Source organism: Gopherus flavomarginatus, chromosome 5 (assembly GCF_025201925.1).
Source record: "Gopherus flavomarginatus isolate rGopFla2 chromosome 5, rGopFla2.mat.asm, whole genome shotgun sequence".
Classification (NCBI taxonomy): domain Eukaryota; kingdom Metazoa; phylum Chordata; order Testudines; family Testudinidae; genus Gopherus; species Gopherus flavomarginatus.
Genome location: NC_066621.1, coordinates 3,377,966 through 3,390,774, shown reverse-complemented (window position 1 = coordinate 3,390,774; position 12,809 = coordinate 3,377,966). Strand labels below are relative to the sequence as shown.

General features: G+C 50.6%; 1 protein-coding gene across 1 annotated transcript; it reads right to left on the bottom strand.

The window, feature by feature from the left end:
* Nucleotides 1-918: 918 nt before the first annotated feature.
* On the bottom strand, nucleotides 919-9,638 carry LOC127052845 (sulfotransferase 1C2-like). The gene is made up of 8 exons (XM_050956966.1): nucleotides 9,518-9,638; nucleotides 7,051-7,267; nucleotides 5,739-5,864; nucleotides 5,572-5,669; nucleotides 5,200-5,326; nucleotides 4,334-4,428; nucleotides 3,768-3,948; nucleotides 919-3,138 (listed from the first exon to the last, which is right to left on the bottom strand). Exons 2-8 carry the CDS (start codon nucleotides 7,217-7,219, stop codon nucleotides 3,026-3,028), a joined length of 909 nt encoding a protein of 302 aa, XP_050812923.1. The 5' UTR covers nucleotides 7,220-7,267; nucleotides 9,518-9,638; the 3' UTR covers nucleotides 919-3,025.
* Nucleotides 9,639-12,809: the final 3,171 nt, after the last annotated feature.

Here is a 12,809-nt window from a genome sequence, read left to right as displayed (position 1 = left end):
TTAATGGTTAGAGCAAAGGCTGGGCCTCAGGACTTCTGGGTTCTATCCCTGCCTCTGGAAGGGCAGTGGAGTCCAGTGGTTGGGGGCAGGGGGTGCTGAGAGTCTATTCCCAGCACAGAGATGATGCTGACAGTGTGGCACATAGCAGAGGTGGATTAGGAGTTTGTGGGGCCCTGGGCCTGAGCAAGTCCCCCTCCCAGCACTTCTGCCAGGGGAAATGGGGTCAGGGCGCAGGGACTTGCCCTGCTCCCGTGCACAGCACTCCTTCTGGGGAGCTGGTGGGGAGGCTTCCCCTGCCTGCCTAGCGCTCCTGCTGGAGGGTGGGGTTGGGGCATGGGGGTGCCCATTTTTCCAGGGGTTTCCCAATTACCCAGGGCTCCTGGGCACAAGCCCTGTTGGCCCAGTGGTTAATCTGCCACTGCATACACAGAAAGAGTTGACATGAGCCATGAGGAGGGATATGGGGACATGCTAAGAATGCAAATGTCCTTAGCAATGAAAATGCTGGCAGTATAGTGAGACACACAGAGTAGCATTGTGGTCCTGTAGCTAAATGAAGGGGAGGCTGGGAGCCAAGACTCCTAGATTTTATCCTTAAAGAGCTGGGATGCCCGACACCAGAGGTGGCTGCATCTCAGCCTGGGGCAAGCCATCCCTGTGCCGTCTTTCTGTGAGGCTTTTACCTACCTACCTTCCCCACCCCACTGTCAGCTGCACCTCAGCACCAAATGAGTGAGTCATTAGTATACTGCCTGTGAAGGTGATCCTGAAGGACTAGAACACCGTGTAGGGAGAATGGAGGTGGTCTTAATCTGAAAACTCTGTTTTTACTTAGGATTTGTCCAACAGCAGATTGTGAGCATAAACAGAACTAGAATGAGATTAAACTAAGACCATTCATATTTTATTATTGTTTTCACACTTGATAGCAAAAAAATAAATCACTTGCACTCAGATCACTTATTGTCACCACTAGGCTATGCTTTGCAGTCCACTCATTATCAGTTACTTGTCTTGCGTGAGGCATAGAGACTAATTGAGAGGAGAGGGTCAGGTTTTTAGGTTGATCAGTTGATATTCACCCAGATCTTCAAGGATTCTGGACCCAAATCGCTTACTGGAAGAAGCGTGACTTGCTACCTTTTTATGAATTTTATTAAAGCCACTTCAACCCCCCTCCTACCAAAGTTAAGCTATTATTACTAACGTAAAATCAAACTACAAATGAAAGCAATACAACTGGAGCTGGCTGGAAAACAGGATTTCCCGTGGGAAGATCCAACATCTTGACTCTGAATTTTGTTGCAAATCCAGATAAGCAGTTACAGCTTTTCTGGAAAGGAAGTTTCAAAAAGAAAGTTTTGATTCAGAAGCCTGCACACAACCTGATCAGAATGGCTTGATAACTCAATGATAGAGTTAGTATAACAGTTAATAAATATAAGGTGATACGAAACAAGCAAGTCAAAATGAAATGCTCCGTTTTGGTTCAGAATTGTGTTGAGATTTTTTTCTGTCAAAAGCTTAGCTGAGAACAAAACCTTTCAGTTTGGATCACCACACAATTGATGGAAAACTCGTCTGTCAAGATTTTTTTTGGGGGGGGGGCGGGACAGCGTTAATTACAACTGCCAAATCAAAGTCAAATCAACAAATTAATCTCAGCACCTGATCATCAAAAAGAATTCTGGAGATAAAAAAAAGCTTTATCAATTATTAAAGAGATTTCTAAAAGACGTCAGCTGGCTGTAGGGTTAGAAACCCCAGTGACAGAGTTCTGCCAGCTCACACGTATGATTTCAAACTGGGTGTCTGACCCCAGCCTCAGCCATCCTTTGATCAGTCTCTTTCTGTACCCTAAGAAAGCAGATCACCCTTAACTGCATTCCCAGCTCCTGTTCCATTACAGTCAACTGAGGTTAATGAAAGGGCAAGCGGCAGTTTTAAAAAAAGCAATCACTTTGTTCTGCACGGTTCAGTGGTGAGGAGAAATCTGGCCCCGTTTCCCCAGCCCAGCTGCATCAGAACCCACACGGGAAGTAATAGTTGTTTCAGAAACTAACTGAGAAGTACATTTATGTTACTCCTTCAACCCTGGCAACTGCGATTACCTAAAAGGGGATTTAGAGCAGAGATGATGGGAGCAACAGTGGGTGAGTGGTTACAGCTGGCTTCAGCAGTGTTACAGAGCATGCTCAGTACAAGCCAAGCAGCAAACTGGGGGGACAGTGGCATGTGATCCTGCATGCCCCCCATCACCAAGCTTTAGAGACATGCAATAGAGAGTATAGTTATTTAATTTCCCCTCTTTCCAATGGAGATCACAGGGAAAGTGGCTTATCTAAGATCAAACAGTGAGTAGGTGGAATTGCTGAGGCTAGATCCCAGGTGTCCTGACTCCCAGCTCACTACACTAACTCATTAGACCCCACTCCCCTCCCAGACCTAGGGATAGAACCCAGGAATCTGGACTCTCAGCCTACCTAACTAGACTACATATCCCATGATGTGCCATGGCCCAGAGTCCCAGGATGCATTCAAGAAGAGGGGAGGACTATGGTATGTCATGGGAAATGTAGTCCAGCCAGGAAGTCTGATGCATATAGGAGAATGGGAGCATGAGGCACCCAAACAACAGCTCCCATAAGGAAGCATTTCTAAATTAAAATTTGGTGGAATTCAGGCTTTTGCAAAAAAAAAGAAAAAAAGTATTTTCCATGGGAGGAAATAGCTCCCATTTTCCAGCCAGTTGTAGAGACGGGCCATGGTGGGTCAGGAGGAGGGAAGGAGCAGTAGGTGGGAATGGGAAGGGAAGAAGATGTGAAAATGGGACAGAGAGGACAGGGTTATACAGTGGAAGAACCCACACCGCTGCCCCACAGAAAAGCCCTGGGGTTTGGCTGAGCCTGGGAGTGGTCCATGGCAGAAGGTTTGTCACCTTGGAAAAGACTGGTAGAGATTCAGGGGCCTACAGGGGTGGCTGTGGCAGGCTGGGTGGATCCTGCCAGGCTCAGAGGCAGGGTCCTCAGAGCTCCATGCAGAAGGTCAGATTGGTCCCAGCCATCTTCTTCTCATAGTCCTCCTCAAAGCGCTCATTCTGTGCCACAGTGAAGTGGTGCTTCCAGTCCCCAACAGTCCCTGTGAACAACAGAGATGCAGAGACAGAAGTCGCCATGCAAGGGGAAGGGCTTGGACTTTCGACACAGCCAGCATCTGGACCAGGCCTATCACAGCTGCCAAGGCACTGCTCAGGGGAAGCTCACAGCTCCCAAGGCCTTGCTGAGCACTGCTGAGAGTCAAGCAGGGCAAGGCCCCAAACCACTATAGACGTTTAAATGCCCTTCTGAAGTGAGTTGATGGAAGAACTGAGGATAGAACCCAGGAGTCCTGACTAGACCCCACTCCCCTCTCAGCCCTAGGGATCTGGACTCCCAGGCAATCTAACTGGACTACATATCCCATGATGCACCATAGCCCAGAGTCCCATGATGCACTCAAGAAGAGGGAAGGACTGCGATCTATCATGGGAGATGTAGTCCAGCCAGGAAGCCTGACCCAAATAGGGGAATGGGAGCATGAGGTACCCAAACCACAACTCCCCTTTTTAAATGCCCTTCTGAAGCTTAACAGCCAACCAAGGTCCAGACAGGAACAGGGCGTATACAGCCTGTCTCAGAAGTGTGTGTGTGTCGGGGGGCTCACACACCTATCGCCAGCAGGGAGCGTCCTGGAGCCCATCCCAGAGGCAGGTCTCAGGACTGTGTTACCTTTGCGCATGAACGGGGAGATGGACAGGTCCATGAAGGACTTGGGGACGCCGGAGCGGTTAGCCATGGGATTGTCCTTCATGACGTCGAATGATGTGTGATAGACAATCTTCTCCAGAAGCTCCTGGTCCAGGTTCTTCCCTAGGAACTGGGCCACCTTCTGGATCTCACGCTTCAGGTCCTGTGGGGAAGGCACTGCTCTGAGGAAGCTCACAGTGCTAACACCCCTGCTAGGCAGTGTCTGGGCACTGCTCTGAGGAAGCTCACAGCACTAGAGGCCCTACCAGTCCATGGCAATACTGTCTGGAAGTTAATTGAGCTCACAGCCTTGGAATCTAGAGCAGGGCACTGCTTGCAGGGAAGTTCACAGCGCTGTGCTCCTCAGCAGGGCACTGCTGCAGAGAAGCTCACAGCTTTGGAATCCCATCTCCTGCTCCCTTTAAAGATAAGCTGGGAAGGGTTCATTTCTCCCCTCCATCCCATGCGGAGTCCCCTATACTGCCATTTCAAAGTGCCTATGGGGCTCGCACCTCAACCCGCCCAAATCCCCCCCCAGAGCCGCTCACCTTCTTCATGTCCTCGTAGAAGAGGAAGAGCACGCAGTGCATGTCCTTCACCTTCCACCAGCCCTTCACGTGGTCGTGCCACGGACCCCAGCCCACTATAGCAGAAAGAGCAGGGAGACAGCACCATGAGCACAAGCGGGGCTGCGGAGCAGTGTGTGTGTGGGGGTTCCCCAGCAGGGCTCACTCTCTGAGACCACAGGGGCACTAAGGGGATCCCAGGGCTGAGAGTGCAGGGGTGTGGTCTTCCCACCAGGGGACAATCTCCCCAGGATTGGGGTCACTCGGGAGGGACCCCAGGGCTGAGACTGTGGGTGGGCTGTCTTCCCACCAGGGGACAATCTCCCCAGGATTGGGGTCTCTGGATGGGACCCCAGGTCAGAGACCGTGTGGGTGGCGTGTCTCCCCAGCAGAGGACAATCTCCCCAGGATTGGGGTCACTGGATGGGACCCCAGGGCTGAGACCATATGGGTGGGGTGTGTCCCCAGCAGGAGGTGCTCTGCCCAGGCTGGGAGCTTAAGGGGGGATCCCATAGCTGAGGGTACAGGGGCTCTCCCCAGCAGGGCGCATTCTCCTTGGGGGAGGAGCTCTAGGGGGACTCAAGGGCTTAGGGCACAAAGATAGGAGGTCTCCCCAGCAGGGTGTGCTCTCTCTGGAATGGGGAGCTCAAGGGGGGAGATCTCAGGACTGAGAGCACATGGCTGGGGACATCTCCCCAGCAGAGGGTGCCCTCCCCAGGGTGAGATATTCTAGGGGGGACCCCTGGGCTGAGAGGGTGGGATGACTCCCAGCAGCGGCGCCCACCCCAGGATGGACAACAGGAAGAGGAATTTCTGGATACCAAGCCAAGGAGCTGGGCTGAACTCACCTTTGCCCGCCATGAACATCTCAAAATACTCGTGCCAGGGGCCCGGGTCAGGCAACACCTTGTTCATTCTCTGGAAGTGGTAGTAGGAGACCATGCAGTCCTTGGCATTACGAGCCACGTACAGGAACTGGGTGGATGGGGCAGGAACAACAGAGGGAGAGGGGTTTGCTATTGGTCACTGCTGCAGGGTGAGGGGGTCTCTAAGCTCAAGTTTAGAGGGGAGGAGGTTACCTCACACCTCTGCTCCCAGCTGTTGAATACCCACACAGCAGCCCTGCACAGGGATCACTCAGCTAGCCCTGAAATGCAGCCACCTCTGGGGCGGGGCGCAGTGGCTGCCATTGTGAGCATGGTGCTTAGAGGAAGGATTACCTTACACTGCTGTTCCCAGAAGGATGGAGGCAGCAGTTTGACGGGGAGGTGGGTTTTCAGGGTCCGTGGCGAGGGCATGGCTTCAGCCTGTTCCACACCTGCAGGCAGGAGTGAGGTTCAGATGTTGTGCGTGAAGAACCAGCCCCACCCACCCCAGTAGCACCTACCTGACGGTTGGGGTGGTCGAACCCACTCGATGAAGGGGTGCCGGTAGTGGACAGGGGCACGCTTGCACTTCTCCAAGTCTCCATCCTGCTGGATCATGTCTACTATCTCCTGGATCCATGTTGTGCCTTCCCACCGGGAAAGGAGTGGATTTGAGTGTTTATTCCAACCAAACCTGCTGTGCCCATCTTGTTAAGGAGATTGGGTTTACTGGCTGCCTTGAGGCACCAAGGCTAGTGGATAAAACACCAGACTTGAGAGACCAGGGTTCTAGTCTTGGCCAGCTGGGGGACCTTGAAGAAGTCACTTTCCCTCTTTGTGCCTCAGTTTCCCCATCTTTAAATTAGGATACTGATGCCAATCTCCTGTGCAAAGTGCTCTGAGATGAGATGACAGAAAATGCTATATAAGAACTAGGGATATTCCATTCAGACTGAATGACGGAGCAACTAAATGCTCTTTTGCTTAGTGATAGCTGAAACAAAGCAAAAAGCCACCCTGGGGACAGATAATGAAAGCCACTGCTCAAAGACTAGATTGAATGCAAATACAGGAGGCTGGGGATCTACTCACTTGATTGCAGTTGTGTGTCTAAAAGAGAAGCCAGCAGCAAGCAAGCCCCAGAGACAAAGCTAAGCAAGAGAGAGATTTTGGGCAGAGGGTTGCCTGGAAAAGAGTCTTGGAATTGTAAGCAAAGAACCAGTCCCCTGTGGTTTGATCCTTGCTGTGCTCAGGTCAGAGGACTCTCTATATTCCTTGTAAATAAACAGAATTGCATCAAAGAAATACCAATTCCTGTGTTAATTTCTCTTTCTAACCAAAAGAACCCACAGGACCCTAAAAATTCACTATCCCCTTAGGTCAAAAAGGTGTAACAATGTATTCTCCATGTATAGGGTGACCTGACAGCAAGTGTGAAAAATCGGGACAGGGGTGGGGTGGTTATAAGAGCCTATATAAAAAAAAAGACTCAAAAATTGGGACTGTCCCTATAAAATTGGGACATCTGGACACCCTCTCCATGTTTCTTTTCAAAGAGTACGTCTGTACCGGGGTAGGCAACCTATGGCACGTGTGCCAAAGGTGGCACGCGAGCTGATTTTCAGTGGCACTCACACTGTCCGGGTCCTGTCCTGACAGTCCTTCGCACGATACTTGACCAGTCGTCTACCACCTCCAAGGCTCTTCCTTGAGCAGTCTATTGAATCTTCCCTACCACAGTGGCAGAAGCCCTTTAACAATGCTCCCAGCCACAGGAATTGAATCTCAGTGCTCCCAACTTTCTCTATAGCTTTCCCCTCAGCAAACACCCACCTGCTTTGGGGTAGGTGCAGATGAGCAGATCGTCGGGCCTGGCTTGGAAACTCTGGATCCGCTGCCATTCATTACAGGTGACCTGGGCGAGCGGAATCCCCTCCACTTCGCCCAGTTCTGGATGTCCCTCTTTTTCCAGCGTGAGCGCTTTAGTCTGTTCTTTGGACATAGTATATCGCAGACTAGATGATCATCCAGCACTGAAATGCAGCCGCCTCTGGGGTGAGGCACAGCAAGTATTAAACACTCACTAGTGTCCTGGCTGAGATGCTGAAAAAATAACTATCAAGTATTTGTCTCCATTTAAGCAGTGCATACCAACCGTGTAAACCGAGCCAGGGATCAGAGAGATAAGAAGGGTTCTCTCATAGACTCATAGACTTTAGGGTCAGAAGGGACGAATATGATCATCTAGTCTGACCTCCTGCACAAAGCAGGCCACAGAACCCTACCCATCCACTTCTATAACAAACCCTTAACCTATGTCTGAGTTATTGAAGTCTTCAAATTGTGGTTTGAAGAACTCAAGCTGCAGAGAATCCACTAGCAAGTGACTCATGCCCCACGCTGCAGAGGAAGGCGAAAAACCTCCAGGGCCTCTGCCAATCTGCCCCAGAGGAAAATTCCTTCCCGACCCCAAATATGGCGATCAGCTAAACCCTGAGCATGGGCAAGACTCACCAGCCAGCACCCAGGAAAGAATTCTCTGCAGTAACTCAGATCCCATCCCATCCAACATCCCATCACAGACCACTGGGCATACTTACCTGCTGATAATCAAAGATCAATTGCCAAAATTAAGCTATGCCATCATACCATCCCTTCCATAAACTTATCAAGCTTAGTCTTAAAGCCAGATATGTCTTTTGCCCCCACTACTCCCCTTGGAAGGCTGTTCCAGAACTTCACTCCTCTAATGGTTAGAAACCTTCATCTAATTTCAAGTCTAAACTTCCTAGTGTCCAGTTTATACCCATTTGTTCTTGTGTCTACATTGGTACTAAGCTTAAATAATTCCTCTCCCTCCCTAATATTAATCCTTCTGATATATTTATAAAGAGCAAGCATATCCCCCCTCAGCCTTCTTTTGGTTAGGCTAAACAAGCCAAGTTCTTTGAGTCTCCTTTCATAAGGCAGGTTTTCCATTCCTTGGATCATCCTAGTAGCCCGTCTCTGAACCTGTTCCAGTTTGAGTGCATCCTTCTTAAACATGGAAGACCAGAACTGCACACAGTATTCCAGATGAGGTCTCACCAGTGCCTTATATAACGGTACTAGCACTCTCCTTCTCCCATCAGCAGTAACAAGCCTTCAGTCTGAACTCAGTTAAGAATAAAGAACAACCTGTGTGTGATGCAGGAGTCAGATTCGAGTCTGGCTCAGATCTTGACTCCACGATGCTAACAGAGTAAAACCGCTGTTAAAGCAGCAAGACAGGACTCACACAGAGAGCAAAACAGTTGAGCAAAAAGCTGGCATTTGAAAATAACAGTTATTCATTTGTACATTTTAAGTAAGTGTTGAGGACGGGTGGATCCGTGAGTAGGGCAGCAGCCTTTGCCTCAGAAGACCTCGTTCAATTGCCAGATTTCCCGTGTCATCTTGGGCAAATCGCTTAGTCTCTCTGGGTACGTCTACCCAGCAGAAAAAACACACGCAGCAGGGAGTCTCAAAGCCTGAGCCTACAGACTTGGGCGTGTGCTATAGGGCTAAAAAGAACATGTAGATGTTCCCATCAGGGTTCTGAAACCTAGCAAAGCGGGTGGAACTCAGAGCCGGAGAAGAAATGCCTGTGTGGCTGTTTTTAGCCCTATAGCATGAGCCTGGGTATATAGATCCAGACTTGGAGACGTGCTCCTGTGGATTTATTTTGCAGCATGGCTGTACCCTCTGTGCCTCAGTTTCCCATCTGTAAAATGGGTATAATAGCCCTGCCCTGCCCCACAGAGGTGTCTGAGTGCGAATACATTGAAGATTGCGAGGTGCTCGGCTACTGGGACAACTGGGGCATATAAACACCATAGGTACGGTGTATAATTTCATTAATAAGCCTCTGTTTTGCAGATGAGGGTGTAAAGGCCCAGAGACGTCCAACTCCATTCGATCCAGCCCAGCCAGGGGAGTATTTAGCAAAAAAAAATTGCCCAGCAAGTCAGTGGCAAAGAGAGACCCCAGGTGTCCTGACTCCAACAGACTAGCTCATTTCTCAGCTTACACTTATGCCTTAAACTGTCTTTTCTTTTGCTCATTTGATTGATCCCAGCTGAACTGTAGTAACCAGAGAATCCCAATCTGCAGTCAATTATCCCCAAACTCTGGGAGTGATCAGTTCATCTCTTGCCATAACTCCTTTAAAACGAAACCCCCTGTTATGCCATAAAGTTAGAGAACTAAAGTATGGATATTATTGTTGGCTTTTTAGTGGATCTGAGCCAAGACTCCCACCTACAGCTCCTCAGCTTTTTACCTTCTGCCTCTTGTCTTGACAAAGCTCCTCCAGCCTCCTTCTCACCTCCGATGGTTGATGGAGTTTATAAAGCTGCTTAATCTGGATACTGAACTTTCTCCTGCTGGGGAGCAAAGTTTCCTTCTTGATCAGCTAGGCAAAGCCCAGCACTGCTCTTAGCAGGCAGCATTTTTAATCCAAGTTGGTCAGTTTCACATGATTGGGCAGTTTCTGTTCCTCACCCATCTGCTGCAGAGTCCTGCAGCTGTTCTTTGAACCCATGGCATGGCCCCTCCACCCACAGGGAGCGCTAATGTGAATTTAATGGGCATTCTCGAAGCTGAGAAGAGTCAAAGAGCACAGATCAGATCATACAGAGGCAGTGGGGTTTATTTAGCTACAGCAGGGGAGTGGGGTCTAGTGGATCAGAGCGGGGGTTGGAAATCAGGACTCCTGTGGTCTGTTTTCAACTCTGGGAGGAACTGTGACTCCAATCCTGCTGTGAGCTAGAGCTAGTCCCCAGATATCCTGAACACCCAGCCTTCCCCTGCAGCTTTAACCCACTAGACCCCCCTCCCCTTCCCGAGCTGAAGATAGAACCCAGGAGTCCTGGCTAGCCCCTACCCTCCAGCTCTAACCCACGAGACCCCACTCCCCTTCCAGAGCTGGGGATAGAACCCAGGAGTCCTGGCTGCCAACCCCCCCCTGCTCTAACCCATTAGACCCTCCTCCCCTCCAAGAACTAAACAGTTTAAACCAGACACATCCATTCCATTCTGACCAGGTAATTATGTGTGTCCTGTTTTCGGGACTGCTGTCTACAGATCTAGAAGAAGACACCTGTGGAGTAGGACACCGGCTCCATAGAGACCACACACCCACTTGGCAATTTGATGAGGCTCAGCTTTAAATCTTAAGGAGCCCCCTGGTGCCGAATTGACTGATATTTATTGCCAAACAGTACAGCTATCTGTTCCACGATTTAACCCAGAGGGAAACAGGAGACAGTTCAGGGGTTCAAATTCTATCCCAGGGGTAGGCAACCTATGGCACGCATGCCGAAGGTGGCACGTGAGCTGCTTTTCAGGGGCACTCACACTGCCAGGGTCCTGGCCACCGGTCGGGGGTCTCTGCATTTTAATTTAATTTTAAATGAAGCTTCTTAAACATTTTAAAAACCTTATTTACTTTACGTACAACAGTAGTTATATATTATAGACTTATAGAAAGAGATCTTCTAAAAACGGTAAAATGTTACCGGCACGCAAAACCTTAAATTACAGTGAATAAATGAAGACTCGGCACACCACTTCTGAAAGGTTGCTGACCCCTAGACTATTCCCTAGGGTGATGTGTAGGTACAGCCAGAGCCTTTTCCAGCTGTACTATATGCCAGTGAGGCATAACACAGTAGGGCTAGTTCCTCACCTGGTCTAAATGGGCATAGCGCCATTGTAACCAAGCCGACCGCTCTGGAACTGAAGAATCTACCACATTCCCTGGAAGTTTCGTCCAATGGTTCGTAACATCTTTGTGCTGTTGTGGAGGAAGACTCCTTGCCTATATTTTGTCCCGGCAATGCGGGAGGGCAGGGGTAGGTCTAAAACAGGCAAGGCTCATAGCAGGTCTAGATGACGTGACAGTGAAAGCACTGAGGATGGCTAGCACCTGGTCTACTTTGCAGGGAAAAGCTGGTGTAGATACATCCTCTGAGTGCTACCGTCTCATGAAAACTTGACTTGTAGGTGTCCCTGTGCTATTTATGAGGTGCCTGACATCTTGGTATCACAGTGGTAACAGCACACAGGAGGCTGAGCTAGTGGTTAGAACACAGGGGAATGGACATTAGACTCCTGGTTCTAGCCCCAGCTCTAGGAGAAGAATGGTGTCTAGGGGTTACATTGGGGGAGGATGAGAGTTAAGACTTGTGGGTTCTATCCCTGGTTCTGAGAGGGTAGTGGGGCCCATTGAGTTGGGGCTGGGAGCTAGGACTCCTGGGTTCTTTCCCTGGCTCTGGGAAGGAAGTGGAATCTAGTGGGTTAGGGAGGGGGTAGGGCGAGGATACAGGACTCCTGAGTTCTATTCCCAGCTCTCCTGGAAACTGTGGTTTAATGGTTATGGTGGAAGATTGAAATCCAGGACGCCTGGATCTTCTTTCCACTTCATCTGAGAAGAAAGCTTCTGTGTCCCCTTCCCCACCCAATGAGCCAGCCAGTCCCCCTTCCCTGGGACTGGATCAGAGCTGTTCCTGAGAGAGAAAAGGCCCGCATCCCATTCCCTGATCCCCTAAACTGGCCAGTCCCCTGTCCTGGGGCTGGATCGGAGGCAGCTCCCCCTTGAGGGGAAAAGCTCCCTACCCTATTCTCTGAGCCAGCCAGTCCTGCAGCATTTAGGGTTATAACTGCAGCCCAGTGTTGTCCCCTGTATTCCACAATGCACGGCTTGCCGCTCAGTTTGCGGAAGCCGTTGATGTACAGCTCAGGGGGCCCAGTGGAATACAAAGCCAGACACCACCGCCCTAGGATAATGGCCGGGCTGCCAGAGAACGTAGGAGAAAAGGCTGAGACACAATTACATACCTAGACTCTGAGCAGCAGGGCAGTTGAGCTGTGCCATACGATCCAGCAAGGAGTGGCCTTATCGAGGGCTCCTTCTTGTTCAAATACCCTGCTGCTGGCGTGATCGATGGCTCCTGAATCCAAACAGCTTCTGCCCACCACACACCCACTTCCTGACCCAGAGCACATGTGTCTGAATCACCTAATCAGGGCGGCGGTATCACGCCCTATGCAAAGAACCGTGGGGACGCTTTGGCTAGGCCAACAGGGCTCTGTCAGAACCATTCTCCTGAGCCAAACAGGGTTGGGCTGGCCAGGGGCAGGCGGGAAGGGGAGCTGATAGCGCAGGTCCTTGGAGTCAGGTGCGAGGGGGCACTGTGTGCAGGGAGCAGGGTGCAGGCACTTCCCCCTCACACTCAATACAGTCCCCAATGCCCACATGATGATAAGGGGCGCCCTCCTGAGGCAGATAGTGCTGACTCCAGTGTGGCACTAGGGGGCCCTGTGCTGCACGGAGTGGGATGAGGGGGCTCAGTAGGGGGCGCTCTCCCCTGGCAGTCAGAGCAGACCTCAGCCTGGTGATAAGGGTTGCGTGACGCAGGGTGCCAGATGGGGGGCTAAGTAGGGGGCACTCTCCTCTGGCTGTCAGTGTTGACCTCAATGCTGTGCTACAGGGCACTACGAGCAATTCATAGTCTGTCCCCCCTGCCTTCCAGTACAGAATTGTTCCCTACAATCAGCTTTCCAAGGCTTTG

Bases quoted from the DNA above. Each gene is read 5' to 3' on its own strand.
- LOC127052845 (XM_050956966.1), bottom strand. From the start codon at position 7,219: ATGTCCAAAGAACAGACTAAAGCGCTCACGCTGGAAAAAGAGGGACAT. The intron at 5,670-5,738 runs GTAGGTGCTACT...TCCTGCCTGCAG, and splicing joins TCGACCACCCCAACCGTCAG to GTGTGGAACAGGCTGAAGCC. The intron at 5,327-5,571 runs GTAATCCTTCCT...CCATCCACCCAG, and splicing joins TCTGGGAACAGCAGTGTAAG to TTCCTGTACGTGGCTCGTAA.